General features: G+C 44.2%; 1 protein-coding gene across 2 annotated transcripts in view; it reads right to left on the bottom strand.

Annotated features, from left to right (window-relative positions):
* BICC1 (BicC family RNA binding protein 1) overlaps positions 1 to 22,557 on the bottom strand; it is a 241,577-nt gene that overhangs the window by 121,569 nt on the left and 97,451 nt on the right. For both annotated transcript variants that reach the window (XM_075934848.1, XM_075934849.1), the window contains one exon: positions 433 to 502. In XM_075934848.1, coding sequence (XP_075790963.1) covers positions 433 to 502 — 70 coding nt within the window. The remainder of the gene's footprint in view (positions 1 to 432; positions 503 to 22,557) is intronic.

The raw sequence follows: 22,557 nt of genomic DNA, 5'->3' as shown, positions 1-22,557 counted from the left end.
ACACACACACACACACACACACACACACACACACACACACACACTCCAACAACAGTTTGATTCCTTGAGCTACAGTCTTAAAACACAATCAGTATCCAGTTCCATAAATTGTAGATTATCTTAATTTGAACATTAAAATATTAGACAAAATCGTAGAGATAGTCATGATTACATTGACGACTAGTCAAAAGCTTCAAATATATGAAGTTCTAGACTAGTTTGCTATAAAATGTCAGTCAAATCTCTAAAATTTACAAGGCAATTCAAATGAGTAGAGAACAAACACCCAAGAAAAATAAAAAAAACAAGTATTCAGGGTCTAATATAAGAAATCACCTCGTCTGTGATTCAATTAAATGTTATTTCAGTGGGTTTACTTTCACAAAAAAATCAATTTTTTAAAAAATATGAAAGTAAAACAAGCAAATATACCTTTTTTTGACTTTGCTCCAATCTTCAGCTTGGATGGCCAAGCAATTTGTGTGTTTGTTTCTTCCATAATCTGTTAAAAAAAAAAAAAAAGGTTTTAAATTCAACTTTTCTCCAATCATTCTATATTTTTGTGATGAAATCATGTAAAAAGATTAATATGTGCCCTAGTGAATATATTTATATATTATAGTTAAAGCTCATGGGGTTTTGGGGAGAGTGTGTGTGAGAGAGGTTGATCTCTTCTTATTCAAAACAGCTTGAAGGAACCAAGTCTCACATCAGTGGCCTCATGCAGCTTCCATTGGAGATAGGGTTGCCAGATGTCCGGTACTGACCCGGACAGTCCAGTATTTTCACCTCCTGTCTAGTAAAACAATTCAGAAAATACCGGAAAAATGTCCAGTATCTTTTGATTTTTTTCCCGGTCAGGAGGCCAAAATATTGCGTGATTACCTGGTTCCACAGGGGAGCTGTCTAGCCCGGAGTAGGAAGACAAGATGGTGGATGGCTGCCGGCAGCCTGTTAGCATTTCTTAAAGAGGCCATGCTGGGTTTTTTTTATTATTATTATTATCAGGGCTCGCCGAACTGCGGCAAGCCCTGCTCGCCAGTCGCACTGTCCAGCGATCTGCTCATGCGCAGATCACCCAAACTCAGCTCTTCCGGGTTACAATCTACTCGCCACAGGCGAGTAGATTGTATTATTTGTCAAACCCTGATTATTATTATTATTTGCTTAACTCTCGGGGTCCCTTTTTTTTCCCCTCTCAACAACCTTGGTCTCCTCCTTAACTCCCCCACCAGAATTTTTTCTCCGGTGGGTTTTTTTTTTGTGGAGGTGGGCGGGGGGAGAGTGTTCGGTATTTTTGGTTAAACCATCTGGCAACCCTAACTAGAGACAATGGAATGAACCCACTGACTTCAGTGGGAGATGGATCAGTCTCATAGTGACAATTTCTTGGCTTTAAAAACTATTTTTTAGGAGCTACATCAATTTACTCCAGTAAATGATGAGGCTACGTACTGTTCAGCAACTGATTTGCTATTGTGCTCTCCAGATTACAATTTAATAATGATCTGTGATATTTCTTGTGTGTGTCGGGGGGACAGGAGCTGCAAACAGGAGAGTTTAAGAGGGAGAGCAAGAGATACTGCCGCTGAACAGGCTACCAGGTTAGAGTGAGAGTACTTGCTTTTGGTGTGAGTGAGTTTGCTCGACTGTTTGAATTTTGATTTCAGGTGACTGCAGTTTCAGTTTCAGCTGCTGTGGCAGATGGGACTGAGTGCCTGACATTTGTTCCCTTGATTGCCTCTGATCAGCCTTCCCCTCTGTGACTCACGAGGGGGCAGGCCAGACCTAGGCAAGCAGGCTTTAAAAGCCAGAGGCAAAGCGACCAGGGGAGCGAGGAAGATAAAGGACTGCAGACTGGGGAGTTTAAGAGAGAGTTTCACAGAGGGAGGCCTACAACACCTGCGCCAGCACTGCTTCTGTCTCCTCCACCTACGCCTGTAGCCAGACAGAGCGCCTGAGCATGGATGCCTCTACCCAAATCCTGGTGTGGTTTTGCAGGGACTGTGGCTTGCAATTTCCACTTACTGATATCCAGGCTGGGGAGACCATCCAATGCGAAAGGTGTGCAGCAGACAGTGCTCCGCCCCTGCTCCGAACTCTCCCGCCACGGTACTAGGAAACGGTTAAGCTCTTCTTGATACAGGAGATAAGGAATCACCCCCTACAACAGGAGGAGGAGAAACCTCATGCCCCCAAGGCTGGGAGCCCTGCTGCCACCACTGCGAATAGGAAATGTAGTGTAGTGGTGGTCAGAGACTCTCTTCTGAAGGGGACGGAGGTGCCCATCTGTCGCCCTGACATTTCATCTCGGGAGGTATGCTGTCTGCCAGGGTCTCGTAGCCGAGATGTTACGGAGGCATTGTCGAGGATTATCTGGCCCTCTGACTACTACCCCACGCTACTCATCCATGTGGGCACAAATGATACTGTGAAGTGTGACACTGAGTGGATCAAGAGTGACTACAGGGCTCTGGGAGTACAGGTGGTATTCTCTTTGATCCTTCCTCTCAAACGTAGGGGCCAGGGCAAAGACAGGTGCATCCTGGAGGTGAATGCATGGCTGCGAAGCTGGTGTCTCCAGGAGGGCTTTGGCTTTCTCGACCATGGGATGCTAATTCCAGGAAGGACTGCTGGGCAGAGATGGCGTTCACCTTTCGAGCAGGGGAAGACCCTATTTGGACACAGACTGGCTAACCTAGAGAGGAGGGCTTTAAATTAGGTTCAACGGGGACAGGTGAGCAAAGCCCACAGATAAGTGGAGAACATGGAGACCTGGGAGATGTGTCGGAAATGGGAGGGAACGTGGTCTATAATGGCAGAGAGAAAGAAGGGTCAGGGCAAAACTGGGAGGCAAGATCAAATCAGTATCTTAGATGCTTATATGCAAGTGCGAGAAGTATGGGTAATAAGCAGGAAAAAATGGAAGTGCTAATAAATAAATACAACTATGACATTGTTGGCATCACAGAAACTTGGTGGGATAATACACGATAGGAATGTTGGTATGGAAGGGTACAGCTTGCTCAGGAAGGATAGACAGGGAAAAAAGGGAGGAGGTGTTGCCTTGTATATTAAAAATGTACACACTTGGACAGGAATGGAGATGGACATAGGAGATGAAAGTGTTGAGAGTCTCTGGGTTATGATAAAAGGAGTAAAGAACATGCTAGGAGACTACTACAGGCCACCTACCCAGGTAGAAGAGGTGGATGAGGTGGATGAGGCTTTTTTTAAACAACTAACAAAATCATCCAAAGCCCAAGATTTGGTGGTGATGGGGGCTTCAACTATCCAGATACATGTTGGGAAAATAACACAGCAGGGCACAGACTATCCAATAAGCTCTATGACTGCATTGGAGACAACTTTTTTTTTCTTCTCAGAAGGTTGAAAAAGCTACCGGGGGAAGCTGTTCTAGATTTGATTTTAACAAATAGGGAGGTACTGGTTGAGAATTTTAAAGTGGAAGGCAGCTTGGGTAAAAGTGATCATGAAATCATACAGTTCGCAATTCTAAGGAATGGTAGAAGGGAGAACAGCAAAATAGAGACAATGGATTTCAGGAAGGCAGACTTTGGTAAGCTCAGAGAGCTGATAGGTAAGGTCCCATGGGAATCAAAACTGAGGGGAGAAACAACTGAGGAGAGTTGGCAGTTTTTCAAAGGGACATTATTAAGGGCCCAAAAGCAAGCTATTCCGTGGCGTCGGAAAGATAGAAAATATGGCAAAAGGCCACCTTGGTTTAAACCACGAGATCTTGCATGATCTAAAAATAAAAAAGGATTCATATAAAAAAATGGAAACTAGGACAAATTACAAAGGCTGAATATAGGCAAACAACACAGGAATGCACGAGCAAGATTAGAAAGGCAAAGGCACAAAATGAGCTCAAACTAGCTACAGGAATAAAGGGAAACAAGAAGACTTTTTATAAATACATTAGGAGCAAGAGGAAAACCAAGGACAGGGTAGGCCCACTGCTCAGTGAGGAGGGAGAAACAGTAACAGGAAACCTGGAAATGGAAGAGATGCTTAATGACTTCTTTGTTTCGGTCTTCACCGAGAAGGCTGAAAGAATGCCTAACATAGTGAATGCTAGTTAGAAGGGGGTAGGTTTAGAAGATAAAATTTAAAAAGCACATGTTAAAAATCATCTAGAAAAGTTAGATGTCTGCAAGTCACTAGGGCCTGATGAAATGCATCCTAGAATACTCAAGGAGCTGACAGAGGAGGTATCTGAGCCTCTAGCTATCATCTTTGGAAAATTATGGGAGACAGGAGAGATTCCAGAAGACTGGAAAAGGGCTAATATAGTGCCCATTTATAAAAAGGGAATAAGAACAACCCAGGAAACTACAGACCAGTTAGTTTAATTTCTGTGCCAGGGAAGATAATGAAGCAAGTAATTAAGGAAATCATCTGTCAACACTTGGAAAGTGGCAAGGTGATAGGTAACAGCTAGCATGTATTTGTAAAGAACAAATCATGTCAAACCAATCTGACAGCTTTCTTTGATAGGATAACGAGTCTTGTGGGTAAGGGAGAAGCGATTGATGTAGTATACCTAGACTTTAGTAAGGCGTTTGATATGGTCTCTCATGATATTCTTATCAATAAACTAGGCAAATACAACTTAGATGGGGCTATTATAAGGTGGGTGCATAACTGGCTGGATAACCGTACTCAGCGAGTAGTTATTAATGGTTCCCAATCCTGCTAGAAAGGTATAACAAGTGGGGTTCCACGGGGTCTGTTTTGGGACCGGCTCTGTTCAATATCTTCATCAACTATTTAAATATTGGCATTGAACGTATGCTTATTAAGTTTGCAGATGATACAAAGCTGGAAGGGGTTGCGACTGCTCCAGAGGAGCATAATTCAAAATGATCTGGACAAACTGGATAAATGGTTTGAGGTAAACAGGATGAAGTTTAATAAAGACAAATGCAAAGTGCTCCACTTAGGGAGGAACAATCAGTTTCACACATACAGAATGGGAAGCGACTATCTAGGAAGGAGTACGGCAGAAAGGAATCTAGGGGTTATAGTGGACCACAAGCTAAATATGAGTCAATGGTGTGATGCTGTTGCAAAGAAAGCAAACATGATTCTGGGATGCATTAACAGGTGTGTTGTGAGTGAGACACGAGACGTCATTCTTCCGCTCTACTCTGCGCTGGTTAGGCCTCAGTTGGAGTACTGTGTCCAGTTCTGGGCACCGCATTTCAAGAAAGATGTGGAGAAATTGGAGAGGATCCAGAGAAGAGCAACAAGAATGATTAAAGGCCTAGAGAACATGACCTATGAAGAAAGGCTGAAAGAATTGGATTTGTTTAGTTTAGAAAAGAGAAGATTGAGGGGGGACATGATAGCAGTTTTCAGCTATCTAAAAGTGTTTCATAAGGAGGAGGGAGAAAAAAACTTATTTATCTTGGCCTCTGAGGATAGAATAAGAAGCAATGGGCTTAAACTGCAGCAAGGGAGGTTTAGGTTGGACATTAGGAAAAAGTTCCTAACTGTCAGGGTGGTTAAACACTGGAATAAATTGCCCATGGAGGTTGTGGAATCCCCATCTCTGGAGATATTTAAGAGTAGGTTAGATAACTGTCTATCAGGGATGGTCTAGACAGTATTTGGTCCTGCCATGAGGGCAGGGTACTGGACTCGATGACCTCTCAAGGTACCTTCCAGTCCTAGTATTTTATGATATTTCATAGTTTCAATGGCTACCTTTTCAATTACACTAACAGCAAAATTTTTGTAACTCAAACAACACAACTGATACAGTAATGCTTCTGAATACTTTTTATAAACGAGTATTTTTAAAAATACTTGTTTATTGAGCTGGATATTTTGACAAGAAAAAAATGTACTTAGAAATTGGAAAAAAATGCCACACATCAACAGTGACCTCCAGTGGTCTGGCAATCTCAGCACTATGTAAAATGAATATATAAAAATAAAAATTTAAATTTCAAAAAGAAATAGCCAGAGCATTTGAAAAAGGAAAACTAATACATTAGGAGAACCACAAATACCAACATTCAATCAATCCCTTATAGTAGAGGTTGGACCTCCCTTGTCCAGCACCCTCAGGACTTGACCAGTCCTGCACTAAGGGATTTGCCAGACCAGGGGAGGTCACTTTACTCCTGGCTCATGCTCCCCTAATGCCACCAGATTAGGGCAGCCTGGCCGGCTGCTGCCCCAGCCCTGGGGCTTTCATCTGCTACTGGCCCCGCTACTGCCAGGGCCAGAGTGGCATGGCCGGAGCTCTACAGCCGCTTGGCACCACAGTCAGGGCTCCATGGCCCCAACAGGGGCTAGGGCCAGAGTTCCACAACTACTGCTGGGATCGCAACTCCCTGGCTGTGTCCAGAGCTCCTTGACTGCTCCTGGGGTTGCAGTTCCCTGGCTGTAATTGGAGCTCCGCAGCCACTGGGGCTAGAACTCCGCACCATGCTGTGCCTGCCCCACATTGGGCTTCCAGCTGAGTCGCCGGTCCCCCCAATCACGCTCCTGCCCTGCTGCCAGACCTCCATGTTCCTGGGCTCTGTGATCCAGGGATATCCCTGGTTGTGCCAGACCATGGATATTGCTAGACCAGAGTGTCCCAGTTAAGGGAGGTACAACCTGTAGCAATATCCAGAAACAAAAAACTAATTTAAGAATTCCTAAACGTATTCTCTTTGCTGCCCAAATCAATAATAGAATTCTTGTACAATCAGAATTTCTACATTAGCAGACCATGTGGAAAGACTGAAAATGTCAGACAGGACTTACTGTACTACACTTTGTATGTTTCAGCAACTATGGGATAATAAAATTCAGCTGGAGGAAAACATTTCCAACAGAGTGAAATTCTATCAGGAATATATACATATTTCTCAGCAGCTTCCAGTCCAGATGTGAAGAAATCTACTGGTAAGAAATTTGAATTTAGATCAACAAAATCTGTCACTCACATTGACTTCATTTGTATGCATTGAGCTCCACAAAAGGAAAGACTGGTCAACAAAGCAATTTGAAATTCAGTTGCTTGAAATCTCACTCATTATTTGAAGTGGTCGCACTTTTAGAATGTACCAAGTTTAAAAAAAAAATCTTTCAAACCCTTTTAAAACATAGGCAGGTTCTACTCAAATTTAGAAAGGAAAACAGTGGTGCTATGCCCTTCCTATCCCTCCAGTTTTAGAGGAACCATTCTGTAGACAGAAGATAAAGTTCAAGTTCTGGAGCTGAAGAGTGTATAGCAAGGACAACTGCATTCTCCCACATTCTTGTCAAATGCTTAACAGCACAAATTAATGCTAACTAAGGCCATATCTACACTATGAGATAAGGTCAAATTCATTAAGGTGAATTTCTTACCACCCAATTTTGTAAAGTCAAAGATTCATGTCTCCACTATGCACAAGAATTCAAGGTAGTTCAAAGTAGTGCATCCCCAGTAGGAAGACTGATGTTGATTTTGAGAACGATGCACAAGGTTCAAAGCTGTGCACTGGGTGGTTCTGGGTTCATGTCATCAGCATTCCATAATGCACTCATATATTCCCCCCTTTCCTCTTGCTTGAGATCAATGGGAAACAGTCTTGTCTCACCCTTTTTGTCCCTGGTTACCTGGGCAGATGTCATAGCTGTATGAACATAGACCCTTTCATGCATTCCCATTGTGCATCAAAGCACTGATGATCATTAGGGATGTTAATTAATGTATATTTGCATAAATGTGTATCCACTGGATTTTTTTCAGCAATAAGCCTAGGCTTATTAGTTAATTGTGTGAACAAATACACACTAACATCCCTAGTGATCACCTTGGTGTGCCTAATGGTGGAGTATGTCTAGAGTCTACACATGCCACTCCAGAAAGAGGATGAATATTGAGGCACCATGGACGTGCTGTTCACGCAAGCCCTTGAGCTGAGTAAATTGGAAACACTGCCAGCCTTCGATCCTTTAGAAAGTGTGGAATGCACTTTCTGATGCCATCACACAATCACAGACTGGTAGGTCCACATAGTGCTACAGCTGTGGAATCATCAGCAGTAGCTGAAAAACGTTCAAATGTGCAAGGCCACTTTCATGGAACTGTCTGAAATGTTTTCCCTCACCCTGAAGAGCAGAAACACGAGATGCTAGACAGCTACCAGTCAGCTGGGAATCAGTTCCAACTGGGGAAATGACCAGTGGGGACTGCTGTTATATAAGTAGCCAAAGCAATCAATACTCTTCTGCTACAAAGGATAGTGTTCTGGGAAAGATGGATGACATAGTAGAGGGCTTTGGTGTGATGGGGTTCCCTAACTGCGGTGGGATGTTACAGATGGAATGTACATCCCCATCTTGGCACCCAGCTACCTTCTCAAGGAGTACATAAACCACAAGGGGGTACTTAATGATGGTGCTGGTAGATCACAAGGGCCATTTCACCAACATCAATGTGGGATGGTCAGGAAAAGTGCATGATGTGTGAAGCTTAACGAACTCCTGCCACTTCAGAAAGCTGCAAGCTGGAACATTTTACCCAGACCAGAAAATTAGAATTGGAGATGTGGAAATACCAATTGTGATCCTATGGCTCATGAAGCTGTACACCAGCAAGCCTGGATTGCAGTAAGAAGCAGTTCAACTACAGGCTGAGCAAATGAAGAATGGAGGTGGAATGTGATTTTGGACATTTAAAAGGGAAGGGTTAGGAGTCTACTGACTAGGTTAGACCTCAGTGAAGGCAACATTCCTTTTGTGGTGGCAGCCTGCAGTGTGCTCCATCATCTGAGAGAGAGCAAGGAGGAAGTTTGAAATCTAGAAGCCTCTGCTCATTGATTGAGCCTTAATCAGGGGCAGGGGCAGGGGCTATCAGGCAGTCCAGGGCTTTATATAGAAGTGAGTCAGCGACCAGAGAGCTTGCGAACAAGGACTGATAACAGGGAGTTGAGAGGGGGAGTTTGGAAGGGAAATAGGAAGGGGGCGCGATACACTTACCATTCTTTAAATCTTTTCACTAAACTATATCAAAACTTCCTGAGCTGTGGTGGGCCTTTGGGAGTTGATTGCATCAGAGGCAAGGCTTTCAGCCAGGCCTAGCCTCAGCCATCTACAAAAGGCAGCCAGAGCAAATGCAGAGAGCAGCGAACAGGGCAGCGGCCAACGTGGGAGTCTGCCTGGGAATTCACCCTCAGACATTCCCATAGTGTTTGGTGCTCTTTTCCTTGAAGATTCTTTTTTTCTTTTCTCTCTATTGCCCTTCAAGGAGGCATCTGAAAACATCTGAGGATTCTCTCAGAAGGCAGGCAGGTATGGATGGTGATAGGTCTGCTGTTGTTACCTGTATAGCATGTGCCATGTTTGTCTACCTTCCAGAAGATAGAAGGGATTTCATCCACACGAAGTGCAAACTGGTCGCCATTTTAGAAAAAAAATTAGAGGACTTGAGGCCCAAGTATCAACCCAATGTTCCATCAGAGATGATGAAGACTTCCTCGATAGAAGGCAGCGTTTAAACCTGTAGGCACAGCAGGCTGAAGAGCCAGTGAGGGCAGTTCAGGACAAGGAAGAGAACTGGCAGCATGTAACCTCTAGAAGAAGAAGAAGGTGGCCAACTCAGGTATCCCCCATTCCTGTAGGTAAGTAACCACTTTCAGGCTCTCTCCACAGGCACTGCAGTGGAGAATGCTTTGGCAGGGACCTCTCAGGGAAGAAATCAGAAGGGAACACCATCTACCGGAAGGCATAGGACATATAGTCCTAGGGATGGGGGTTCCACAACCACCACCCCTAAAAGAAGACGACGGATAGCAGTGTTCAAGGACTCCCTGTCACGTTACCAAATTGGAGGGAAGCAGCCAGATCACTGCTGCACCCATTCATGGGGGTGTTGGCCCCAAAAATTGTATAAGAGGGGGCCATATGGGGTGTTGAATAGAAGCTTTCTGTCTGCTAATCCTATGTACGCTGTTCATGTGATTGTATAATGTCTGTGTGTGTAGTTAGGAATCTGTAATCTGTGTGGATACTGAATATTTCTCTGCATGTGATTGAGCATTGGGCAGAGCCCGGCCTATGGACATGCTAATCAGCACGGCCCTGTGGGACAATGGCACTCAATGGGCCAAGGACACACTTAAAGAATGAGCGGTGACTCATACCTAAGGGCTACCAGCAGGGAACACAGGAATAAGACGTGGGCCAGGTGACCTGCTGTAGCCAAGAAGAGACCAGGAGGGAGGGATAAATAGGCCATGTGGTGGACTCCATCTTGGTCTTCAGCTCAGCACTTCATCCCAGAGGCAGCAATGCAGGGATCAAAGAGCCAGAAAGACCTGTGGACCCATCCTGATCCTAGGATGTGCAACAAGGACTTTTAAACCAGCAGCTGTAACATCTCTGCTAGAGCCTGCATGGAGAACTGGGAGATTCGATGCATGTAATGTACTATTCTTTAACAACCTTACTCTCATGCTTTTCTTTATTGTAATAATAAACCTTTAGATGTTAGATGCTAAAGGATTGGCCCAGCATGATTTGTGGGTAAGGTCCAAAGGGTAAATTGACCAGGGATCTGTGGCTGGTTTCTTGGGACCGGACAGAACTTGTTCGGGGTAGGTGGGATTGGGTGCTAGGCCCCCCACTGTGTATGAGGCCCGGGGCCATCTAGGGCACGGATATTGCTGGGGTGTTGGAGGGGTTTTGCTCATGAGGCTTCAGGCAGGCAGCTGAAGCGCTCTGTGGGACTGGTTTGTGGCCAGTCTGGAGAGGTCACCAGTCTGGGGGCTGTAAGGAGCCCCAAAGTTGAGTAATTCGCTCTGAGCGGACGCCCTCATCTGTGCCCAGACATGGCCCGGTCCGTCACACTCCCTCCTAAGAGGAACTGAGTCATCCATCTGCCGTCCAGACCTGCAATCTCAAGAAGTGTGCTGCTTACCGGGAGCTCACATTCAGGATGCGACCAAGAGTCTTCCAAAAGTGATTAATCCTTCGGATCGTTACCCCTTCCTGCTTCTCCATGTAGGATATAACGAATGACCTTGAGTGGGTCACTGCAGATTATGTAGCGCTGGGAAGAAGGATCAAGGAATTTGAAGCTCAAGTGGTGTTCTCATCCATCCTTCTGGTTGAAGGAAAAGGTCCGGGTAGTGGTTGTCAAATTGAGGAAGTACATGCGTGGTTGTGCAGGTGGTGTTGGAGAGAGGGCTTTGGTTTCCTCAACCATGGGACTCTGTTCCGGGCACAAGGAATGCTAGGAAGAGATGGGACCCACATAACCAGGAGAGGAAAGAGTATCTTCATGGAAGGCTTGTAAACCTAGTGAGGAGGGCATTAAACTAGGTTGGTTGGGGGATGGTGACCAAAGACCTGAGGTAAGTGAGGAAGTCAGACACTGAAAAGAATCACAAGGAGGAACGAGCAACAAAGAAGGACCCCTGATTCAGATGGAGAAGGTAGGGCGATCAACTAGTTATCTAAGGTGTTTGTACACAAATGCAAAAAGTCTAGGAAACAAACAAAGAATTAGACACCCTGGCCCAGTCAAAGAACTATGATTTGATTGGAATAACAGAGATTTGGTGATAGAAATGTAGCCGTGTTAGTCTGGTATAGCTGAAACAAAATACAGGACTATGTAGCACTTTAAAGACTAACAAGATGGTTGACTTGCATGACTGGTTCCCTGTTATGGAAGGGTATAAACTGTTCAGGAAGAACAGGCAGGGGAAGAAAGGAGGAGGAGTTGCATTGTATGTAAGAAAACAGTATGATTGCTCGGAGCTCCAGTATACAGAGGGTGAAAAGCCTGTTAAGAGTCTATGGGTAAAGTTTAGAGATAGAAGCAACAGGGGTGATGATGTGGTTCGTGTCTGCTATAGACTACCAGATCAGGTGGATAAGCTAGACAAGGCTTTCTTCAGACAAATGAGAGAAGCTTTCAGATCACAGGCCCTGGTTCTCCTGGGGGACTTTAATCACCCTGACATCTGTTGGGAGACCAATACAACAGTACATAGACAATCCAGGAAGTTTTTGGAGAATGTTGGGGATAGCTTCTTGCTACAAGTGCTAAAGGAACCGACCAGGGGCCATGTGCAGCTTGACCTGCTGCTCGCAAACAGGGAGGAACTAGGAGGGGAAGTGGATAACAACCTGGGAAGCAGTGATCATGAGATGGTAGATGTCAGAATCCTAATCAAAGAAAGAAAGTAGCAAAATACACAGCCTGGACTTCAGAAAAGCAGACTTTGACTCATTCAGAAAACTGATGGGCAGGATTCCCTGCGAAGCTTATATGAAGGGGAAAGGAGTCCAGGAGAGCTGGCAGTGTTTTAAAGATGCCTTATTGAAGGCACAGGAAGAAACCATCCTGATGTGCTGCAAGAAAAGCAAATATGATAAGCGACCGGATTGGCTTACTGGGGAAATCCTTGGTGAGCTTAAACACAAAAAGGAAGCTTACAAGAAGTGGAAACTTGGACAGATAACTAAGGAGCAGTATAAATATATTGCTCAAAAATATAGGGGAGTTATAAGGAAGGCAAAAGAGCAATTGGAATTGCAGCTAGCAAGGTATGTGAAGGGTAACAAAGGTTTCTACAGGTATGTTAGCAATAAGAGGGTGATCAGAGAGGGTATGGGGCTTTTACTGGATGAGGGAGGTAACCTAGTGACAGATGATGTGGGAAAAGCTAAAGAAGCTTTCTTTGCTTCTGTCTTCACAGACAAGGTAAGCTCTCAGACAGCGCAGGAGGGGAAGGAGATGGACAGCCCTTTATGGGGAAAGAACAAGTTAGGAACTATTTAGAATAGCTAGACACACACAAATCCATGGGTCTGGATTTAATACATCCAAAGGTACTGAGGGAATTGGCAAATGTCATTTTGGAGACTTTGGCCATTATCTTTGAAAACTCGTGGAAATCAGGAGAGATCCCGGATGACTGGAAAAAAGCAAATGTAGTGCCCATCTTTAAAAAAGGGAAGAAGGACAATCCAGGGAACTACAGACCACTCAGCCTTACCTCAGTTGCTGGAAACATCATGGAGGGGATCCTCAAGGAATCCATTTTGAGGTAGTTGGAAGAGGGGAAAGTGATCAGGAATAGTCAACATGGATTCACAAAGGGCAAGTCATGCCTGACGAATCTGATTAGTTTCTATGATGAGATAACTGGCTCTGTGGATATGGCAAAGTCAGCTAATGTGATATACCTTGACTTCAGCAAAACTTTTGATACGATCTTCCATAATATTCTTGACAGCAAGTTAAGGGAGTGTGGATTGGATAAATGTACTGTAAGATGGATAGAAAGCTGGCTAAAATGTCAGGCCCAATGGGCAGGACTCAACAAACCGCTGTTTCTACTTGCCCATGGCGAGTAGATTTCAGCCGGTCGCTCCATGCGCCCCATTCACCACTGCTATGAGTAGCTCTTGCCGCAGTTTGTAGAGCCCTGCCAATGGGTAATGATCAACGGCTCGATGTCATGTTAGTGGTCAGTTTCTAGCGGAATGCCCCAAGGATCAGTTCTAGGGCCGGTTTTGTTCATTATCTTTATTAATGACCTGGTTGAGGGGATGGATTGCACCTCAGTAAGTCTGCAGATGGCACTAAGCTAGAGAGGAGAGGTAGATACGCTGGAAGGCAGGGATAGGGCCCAGAGTGACTCAAATTAGAGGACTGGGCCAAAAGAAATCTGATAAGGTTCAAAACAAGGACAAGTATAGAATCCTGCATTCGGGAAGGAAGACTCCGAAGCATTGTTACAGGCTGGGGACTGAATGGCTAAGTAGCAGTTCTGCAGAAAAGGACCTGGGGATTACAGTGGATGAGAAACTGGATACGAGTCAACAGTGTGTCTAAGAAGGCTAATGGCATATTAGGTTGCATTAAGAGGAGCATTGCCAGCAGATCTAGAGAAGGGATTATTCCCCTTTATTCGGCTCTGGTGAGGAGTATTGTGTCCAGTTCTGGGCCCCACACTATAGAAAGCATGTGGACACACTGGAAAGGGTCCAGCGGAGGGTGACCAAAATGATTAGGGAGCTGGAGCTCATGATATGAGGAGAGACTGAGGGATTTGGGTTTGTTTAGTCTGCAGAAGAGAGAAGTGAGGGGGGGATTTGATAGCAGCCTTTAATTTCCTGAAGGGAGAGTCCAAAGACGATGGAGAAAGGCTGTTCTCAGTAGTGGCGGATGGCAGAACAGGGAGGAATTGTCTAAAGTTACAGTGGGAGAGATCTAGTTTGGACATTAGGAAAAACTATTTCACTAGGAGGGTGGTGAAGTACTGGAGTGGGTTACCTAGGGAGGTGGTGGAATCTCCATCTCTGGAGGTTTTTAAGTCTTGGCTTGACAGGGCTCTGGCCGGGTTGATTTAGTTGGAATTGGTCCTGCCCCGGGCAGGGGGCCGGAGTTGATGACCTCTTGAAGCCTCTTCCAGCGCTATGATTCTCAGTTACCTGGCAGGGTTGGTGGGCCGAGGCAGAGCACCCAGACTGAGATTTTGAGCAGGGAGACATCAGGACAATTAGGAGGGCACAGCATGGGGCAGTGAAAATCAGAGTGACTTTCTTTCAAAGTTTCTTTCAAAGTTTCATGAATGACCAGTTCTGAAAGCCATGCATATTGGTCTCAACGAAGTGACCTTGCATTCAGGGTGTGTACCTAGAACCCCTCTCCCTGTAATACAAGCAATAAAGAGACTATTATTCAGACATCATGCATTTTTATTTAAGGAGCATGGCAAGGACAGAAAAGGAGTCCATGGTGGGAACCTCTTGGGTCAGGAGCTAAAATCAGAAATGCTAGGAGTACAGCCTTTTGCCTCATGCTGCTTCCCTGGAGGTTGAGTGTGAGGTTGCCCTTGAGTCCCCCCACCATGTCCTGGGGAGGAGGCTAAGGAACTGGATGAAGAGAGAAAGTTGGTCTGCAATAGGTGGGAGGCAGTCTGTCAAGGTACATCTATTGGAAAGCCGCTATGTTTTCCATCATAGACATTAGGAATGACAAGACTGTCTCCCAGTGATTCACTTGCAATTCCCTGCACATGCTCCTTTCCTGACGCTCTGCTCACATCTCCTCCAATGGCATATTCCTCCACTCAGTTATGTGCTTCCTGTCCAAATGGGAAGATTACATTTGCTCCTTGAACATGTCTTCCCCTTATTAGTTTTCGCCTTCAGCATTGTGGAAGACAGACACTTGATGGAACTAGAGGAACGCTGCAGGCTCAGTACTGTTCCCACAAACAAAAAGTTACAAGGGTGCACATTACAGGAGATGTACTGTGGAGCCCAAAATCTAATTTGTTAACATACAATGATGGTCTCTCCAAAGACAGGGAGATGTGTTCTGTGCCAGGACAAATTATGCTTCAAAGTGGCCACTATACAGCAGGTACACAACAGAGTTCTCAGAAGATCATCTGCAATCTGTTTGGTGGCAAGCAATGCCAAGGACCTGCCAGGGCATGATCGTGTGGGTGGGAGCGGGATGGATTCCAGGTGTGCAAGCAGGGTGGCAGCTGACTTTCTACCACTGTGTCTGCCACACCCCGCTTGCCAGGAGCATGCGACTATCCTCCTTCTCACAGGAGCCTGCACACAGGAGTAGGGACGAGGTCCAGTTGTGCCGACAGGGTAGGATAGCAGGCTCATGCGGCACTTCTTGGTGTTCGGCATACATAGCTTCCTAGAGAGCACTACTTTCCTCCTTCCTGCAGGAGCCTGCGGGTGGTGAGGGCGAGAGAGAGAGGCAGGGAGGGAGGGGCCCCAGAGGCTGAAGCTATGCTTCACTGGGGATGGGCCAATGGGGGCTAGCAGCAGAGGCAGCAGCTGATGGCTTCCCCTCCCTCATCCAGGTTGCCATGTAAGATATCAGTTTTCTCCGAGTCACACAGAGAGATAGGAAGCTGATGCTGACTGAATGTGACCAACAACCTGATCCTTATGCTGCAGTGCTTGGTGCTGCAATGATGCCAGACCACTTCTTGCTGGCTTGATTTGGGAAAGTGTCCTACTGTGGAGGACAGAATGAGGCTGGCCTCCCCAGAAACCTTGTGAGAAGGATTAAAGAAGTGAGGATTAAAGAGCTTCATGGAGGTTTCCTGCTCCATCTCCAGACATATTAACATTCTGTCCTGGGCCCCTTGGGCTGTGTAGGTGCAGAGTATGCCATGAATTGCACTCAGTTATTTAACACACTTGTAGCAATATAAAAAATGTCAACTCACCAGAAGTGTCCTCCCCAGGATTAGTGCCTGACTCTGATACATCCTAGGAGGAGGGGATTATCTTCAAGATTATAAAAAAGGTCTAGACCATCAGTCAGACTGGGTACCCACTTGCCTGCTGACCATTCTTCTCTTCCTCCATCATACTTTCCACACATTGCTACCCGGACTGTTTTGGGAGGATCTCACAGTCTGGCATGCGAGGCTGGTCAGGCCCGCCCCCCCCTCTTAAAATGAATGCAGCTGCCTGCAGAAGCAGCATCTTTGCGGCAATGCGCCATACTGTCCATTTGCCTCTTTTGTCTTTGGTAGGACTGCCTCAAGGGCTATTAGCTTGGATGGGTAGAAATGCTGTCCTAGCCTCTGTTTGTCATTTTTGTGACAGGCTCATTTTTGTGAATATAGTTGTGGATAAAAAATTTTTATCTAGAATCCTGCTAATTTGCAGATATCTACAGATCACTTTGGTGGAATCTGATACAGAATTTTGTATCTGTGCAGAGCTCTACTGTAGGTGGATTATTTCAGAAAACTGAAGCCCATGACTAAGGTTCCCTCTAATTTTTTCAATCCATGTGCTAAATACATTGTGTTATGTTCACTGAGGCATGTGTGGATGTGCACCACCAGTAGAAACACACAGTGCCGGCTGCTGTCAGCTGTGGACTTTCTGCTAATCTGCTGGGCATCATTTGAATCTTTGCTGGGTAGCCCACCCAGCCAGAAACACTGCCCATGACCACTGTGATACAAGAACCCCTGAATGCCAACTGGCAAGGGGATGTATAGGGATTATGGGAATTTCCTCAATGTGGTTCATCTGCTCTGGTTCTCCTAAGAATGGTATGTAAGGTCTCAAACAATAGTTGACATCACACAGGTCATTCAATATTGTTGTAAAATGTATGTACATTTCCCCCAAACTGCCCTTAATCACCATCTCCTGAGGTCTCTTCCAATCCTATGATGTGATTAGGGTTGCCAGATGGTTTAAAAAAAACTGGACAAAAATTTGATAAAAATTTGTTGAGCGTAAAATAAATACATAAATAAATAAGACATGCCGTGAAGTAACCCAGGAGATTGGGGGGAAGGGTAGGGAGAGACGATTCAGGAGGTTGGGCCGAAATACCGTTGTGGCCCCTTTAATTGCTGCATATCCCAAGCACGCTTCTGTCGGGCACCAAGCCGGGCCCGGGAAAAGCAGAAAAACTTAATTAATATGTCCAGTATTTTCTCAATTTGTTTACCAGCCACAAAGTTCAAAGACCAGACTGTCCGGTTCAATACCGAACACCTGGCAACTCTAGATGTGATGGGGAGGGGGAAACAGAGCAAAACAGCTTTCCTTTTCTTAAAGAGACAGTACATGGAGTCTCTTAGGGTACGTCTAGACTACAGGCTTCTGTCGACAAAGAGCGTCTAGACTACATTGAGTTCTGTCGACAAAGCAAGCTGCTTTGTCGACATGGTAGTGTAGACGCAAAGGACAGTTTACATGCAATAACACCTTCTGTCGACAGAAACTCTGTCGACAGAAGGCGTTATGCCTCGTAAAATGAGGTTTACCAGCGTCGACAAAACTGCTGAGTTCTGTCGACATTATGTCGACAGAACTCAGTGGTAGTGTGGACGCAGGTATAGTTTTGTCGACAAAAGTCCACTTTTGTCGACAAAACTCTGTAGTCTAGACACACCCTTAGAAACTTACCCCAGCAGCCAGAGCACACAAACCATGCTTCATCCCACATCCTCCATACACACAGTCTGTCTCATACCTCGTTTCTGGTGCCTCACACATTCCCAATGCCACACACACTCTCCCGGCCACACACACAAAATTTATGTCACAAATATCTGTCACACACACACAGGATTCAGAAAATTTAAATAAATTCTTGGCAGAAATTTAAACTCATTCGTTAATGATGAAATAAAAAGATGTGGGCCAAGATGTTCAAAAGTGCCTTGTAATTTTGGTGTCTAAACTGAGACCCCTAAATCTCATGTCTCTTAGAAATATTAAATTGGGAGACGAAGAAACATGGGCCTCAAATACCAAGTACTTTTAAAAAATGTATCCATAAAATTTGAAACTAAAAACTGTTTAGCATATAGAAAAACACAATAAGGTAAAATTGATTATTTAACAAGCAAAAGAAGGAATTGAAAATTTATAAAGCCATCAGAATTGCACACTGTAGCTTTACTGGTATTACAGTATTTGTTTTGCTAAATATTTTCTATATAACTTCCACTGTTTCCTTTCAATTAACTTAGTCTCTTCCCGAAATACTACTGTCCTCTTAAACATTGCTTCGAAAGCTTAAAGAGGATTCCTGGTGATTAGCATCTTAGAAATCTCTATCAAGGAAAATGCAAAAGAGTGGCAAAAGGACAGGATGTTGGCTCAACAATAGAGAATCGTACACACATTTGGATGACTATATACACCTGCTGCAACATAAGTTATGGCAGATACAAATTCAGGGTCTGACTAAGATTACCAAACATGCATCATCACTAAACTAAAATATTCACATTAGGATTCTTAGTGGACAACCCACAATTTCTTAACTTTAGGAGGTAAATCCATACCAAGCTAGACATCTGATACAGAGTAGTCGGAATAAAGGCAATTGCTTATTTGGGCATAATATTGCTTGGGGTGTTCAATGCATAAAAGTTCAAATCAGAAGGAAAAAAATACAGGAGTATGTAGAGTTCAACTGCATTTTACTGAGGTTCCAGTAACTAAACTCAATCAATTGCCATTCATCATTTGTGCATTGATTCAGTGTTATGATTTGCTTATTATTCCTTTCTCAATTATAAACTTACATTTTCTCTGAATCCTTAAGATCAGGCAATGATGCATCTTCTCTAAAGTTCTCATGCTTTCACTTGTATATATTTTAACTACGAACAAGTCAATAAAAAAGGATTTTTTTAAAACTGAAATCATTAGGCCAAACAATATACAAGAGAAAAATCCTCTATTAAGACTGATCGAAGCAGTGTTTCTGTTACTCACTCGGTCCTAAATAAGATTCAAAACTTTTTTAACCATATAATGCATCCTGGCTGGAAGCAGCACACTTTATCCCTGATGACTCTGACCACTAATCACGTCCGTCCTTTCTGATTCCCAGATATCTGCTCCCTGATCCTAAAATAAATACTGTAGTGGTTTCCCCACTCCTCTGGAATCCCTATATTCATCTTCCCTTTAAAATGTTATTTCAAAGGACCATGCCAATCCATTGACATTCAGGACCACTATGGAATCATCATTTTGTTAAAACATTTGCAAGGCATGTTAGCCATGCATACACCGCCTACATGTATAACTGACCATCAAGATTTTTTGCCTGGCCCTTCCTGAAAGGACACTGGAATCTGCACACTATGTCATTTGCCAGGATTGTCAATGAAAGCACAGTTCAAAGAGAAAGCCTTTTTCAGTTTTGAGAAGGAAGAGAGGAGCCATTTCAGGAGAGGTAAGAGGCCCAATGTATCTTTCCAACAGCCACGTTTTCAAATAAATATTAATCTTCTGTAGCATTATCACTATTTATTCTCAGGGTAATCCATTTTTATATTCATAAATTCTATACCGGCTTGTAATACCATTATTTCCACACAGGTTTCCATTCAAGTGGTTCACAATAATTTCAACAATGTATCCCTTTTCACAACTGATGCAATTATTAAGACAGAAGGTTAAGAGACTACCATAAGATTACATAGCAAATCAGCAGCACAGCCAGGATTGAAGTCCAGCAATAGCAAAATAGTGTAGCCAAGAAAAGTAAATGACAAGTTATACCCTTTAAAAACAAGGCAAAAATGCTTTTTTCATAAAGAAATCATTTCACTGGAAGGGTTATTTTACAGTTCTTACCGTTGCAAGTAAGTCTTCAAACAGGTACATATTAACATTTGTAGGTGAAGTAGTACAATCAAATAATCTGCTATATTTAGATATCTTGGTACAATATGTACAACAAAATAAAGGTTCTTACTATTGCTATTTGTAATTCTCTATATCTCTATTAAACCTCCAAAGATTCATGAATCATCTTTCCCTTTCATAAGTATATTTAAAACTTATTATGAATAAAACATTCTTAGTAAGTGCTGGTAAGGCCTCGGCTAGAGCAATGTGTCTGATTTTGGTCACCAATATATAGAAAGGACATAGAAATGCCAGAACGGAACCGAGGAAAGCAACAAAAATGGTTCTTGGGATGGAACAAAAGTCACAGGAGCAAAGGCTGAGTGGACTGAGTATACAGTTTAGACCTCCTAAAACTGGGACTTCCACATCCCAGGACTCCTGGACCAGGGAGTTCTGGCTGGGAGCCCCAGTGGCAGCTCAAAGCCCAGTGGAGCTGGGGCTGGGACTGATGCTGGAGAACTCGGTAAGCACAGCAGGGGCCATGGCAGCCCCAGGAACAGGGCTGGTAACATGGCATTCATGGCAGTTGCGGTAGCGGGGCTGGGGCCAGAGACACGGCAGCCACGATAGCAGGGTCGGGGATGGAGACGTGGCAGCCCTGATAGCAAAGCAGGGGCCAGGGTCACAGCAGCCCTCATAGCAGGGCTGGAGCTGGCATAGCAGCCTGGTGGAGAATGTGGATGGCTGGGGATGGCAGTGGAAAGGAAAGGTAGTCTGGGGAATGGGTAGCAGGGGACCTCCTCTGGTCCAGCAAATTTCCTCGTTCGGGAGAGGTCAGGTTCCGAGCGTGCTGGACCAAAAAGCTCCAACCTGTATTTAGTTTGAAAAAGAAGAGAGTAAGTGGGGGACATAATAGCAAACTTCAAATATTTGAAAGGCTGCCATAAAAAACACAGAAAAAAGGTTGTTCTCTCTTGCCACAAAACAGAACAAGAGGTAACGGGTTCAAACTACAGAGATTTAATCCAAATTTTCTGGAAAAACTTCCCAACTGTAAGAACAGTAGGAGAATGGAGCAGGCTGCCTAGAGAGGTTCTGGAAGCTCCTTTCCTGGAGGTTTTCAAAAGCAGGCTAGATATCCATCAGTCTTCGATGATTTAGACAACAAATCCTGCATGTTGGCAGAGGGTTAGACTAGATAGTCCTTGAATTCACGTCTCATCTTATGGTTCTATTATTCTACATTGTTTAAAACTTCTTAAATAGTATAGAAAGAACTCAAGTAAGCAAAGAAATATTTGGAAAAGTAGAAACAGAAGAACTTAAAGAGCTTTATAAAGAACCTTCAGAATAATAAACAAGTCAAGCTTTTAACAATCCAGTAGAGAACAATTCTCTCCCTACCCCAAAGGAAAATAGCTATTAGAAACATTACTGTATTATAGCATTTACTCACATTTTGGAATATGACATACAATGGAACCTCAACTATCCTAACTGCCCCAATTATTTGAAACAGATTTCTAATTGTTAGAATTATTCTAGGTCAACAGTTCCCCCAGTGGGTTGTGACTCCATTTTAATAGGGTCATAAATACTGACACTGGATTTTCTGAGATCTGGGGCTGAAATTGAAGCGCAAAACCCACTCCCCAGGGCCAAAGCCCAAGGAGTGCAGCCCTGAGTGGCAGAGCTCAGCTTACTTAGACCCTGGTTCTCCCTTCTCCCCCCCCCCCCCCCCCCCCCACTGTGGGACCTAGGTAGGCCGTGGGTGGTTCTTGGGCTTTGTCCCTCCCGCTGGGGGTGGCAGGGCTCAGGAAGGTTCAAAATTTGGTCCCTATTCCAGTGGTTGTTTAGTCATTTTGGTTATCAAGGGTGCACTGAAGTTTGAGAACCTCTGTTCTAGGTATAAGAATTCTCAGCTAACAGTAGTAAATCAATTAGATATCCTGAAGAAAAGCCAAATCCTTGAATAATAATTTTGAGTTTGTACAATTAAACATGACCTTCACATAATATCTCTGCTGACCAGATTGTATGCCACTCCTGAGGGGGTGAGAGGCCTGTGGTACTAAATCAGCATCAAATAGAAATAGATGCAAAGTGGACATTCCTGGCAACAGCCACAGCTCAGGTGAGAAATCTATGAGGGCTGTAGCATGGCTGATTAAGCAGCTTCACTGTGGTGAAAAAGGTAAGATCAGGTCCTCATCAACTTCCTTAGGCCTGGTTTACTCAACAGGGTTAGGTTGATGTAAGCTGCATCACCACAATCTAGCCATGGAAGTATCTTCACTTAAATTTGGTTCCCACCAACGTAAGTACAACACTATATCAATTCAGGAACACCACCTCCAAAAGCAATTTAAAGTCCCTGTTGATTTAATTGTTTAAATTAATGTAAGTAGGTCGATGCTATGTCAT

This window comes from Pelodiscus sinensis, chromosome 8 (genome assembly GCF_049634645.1).
Source record: "Pelodiscus sinensis isolate JC-2024 chromosome 8, ASM4963464v1, whole genome shotgun sequence".
Taxonomy (NCBI): Eukaryota; Metazoa; Chordata; order Testudines; family Trionychidae; genus Pelodiscus; species Pelodiscus sinensis.
This window is presented reverse-complemented; position numbering and strand designations above follow the sequence as displayed.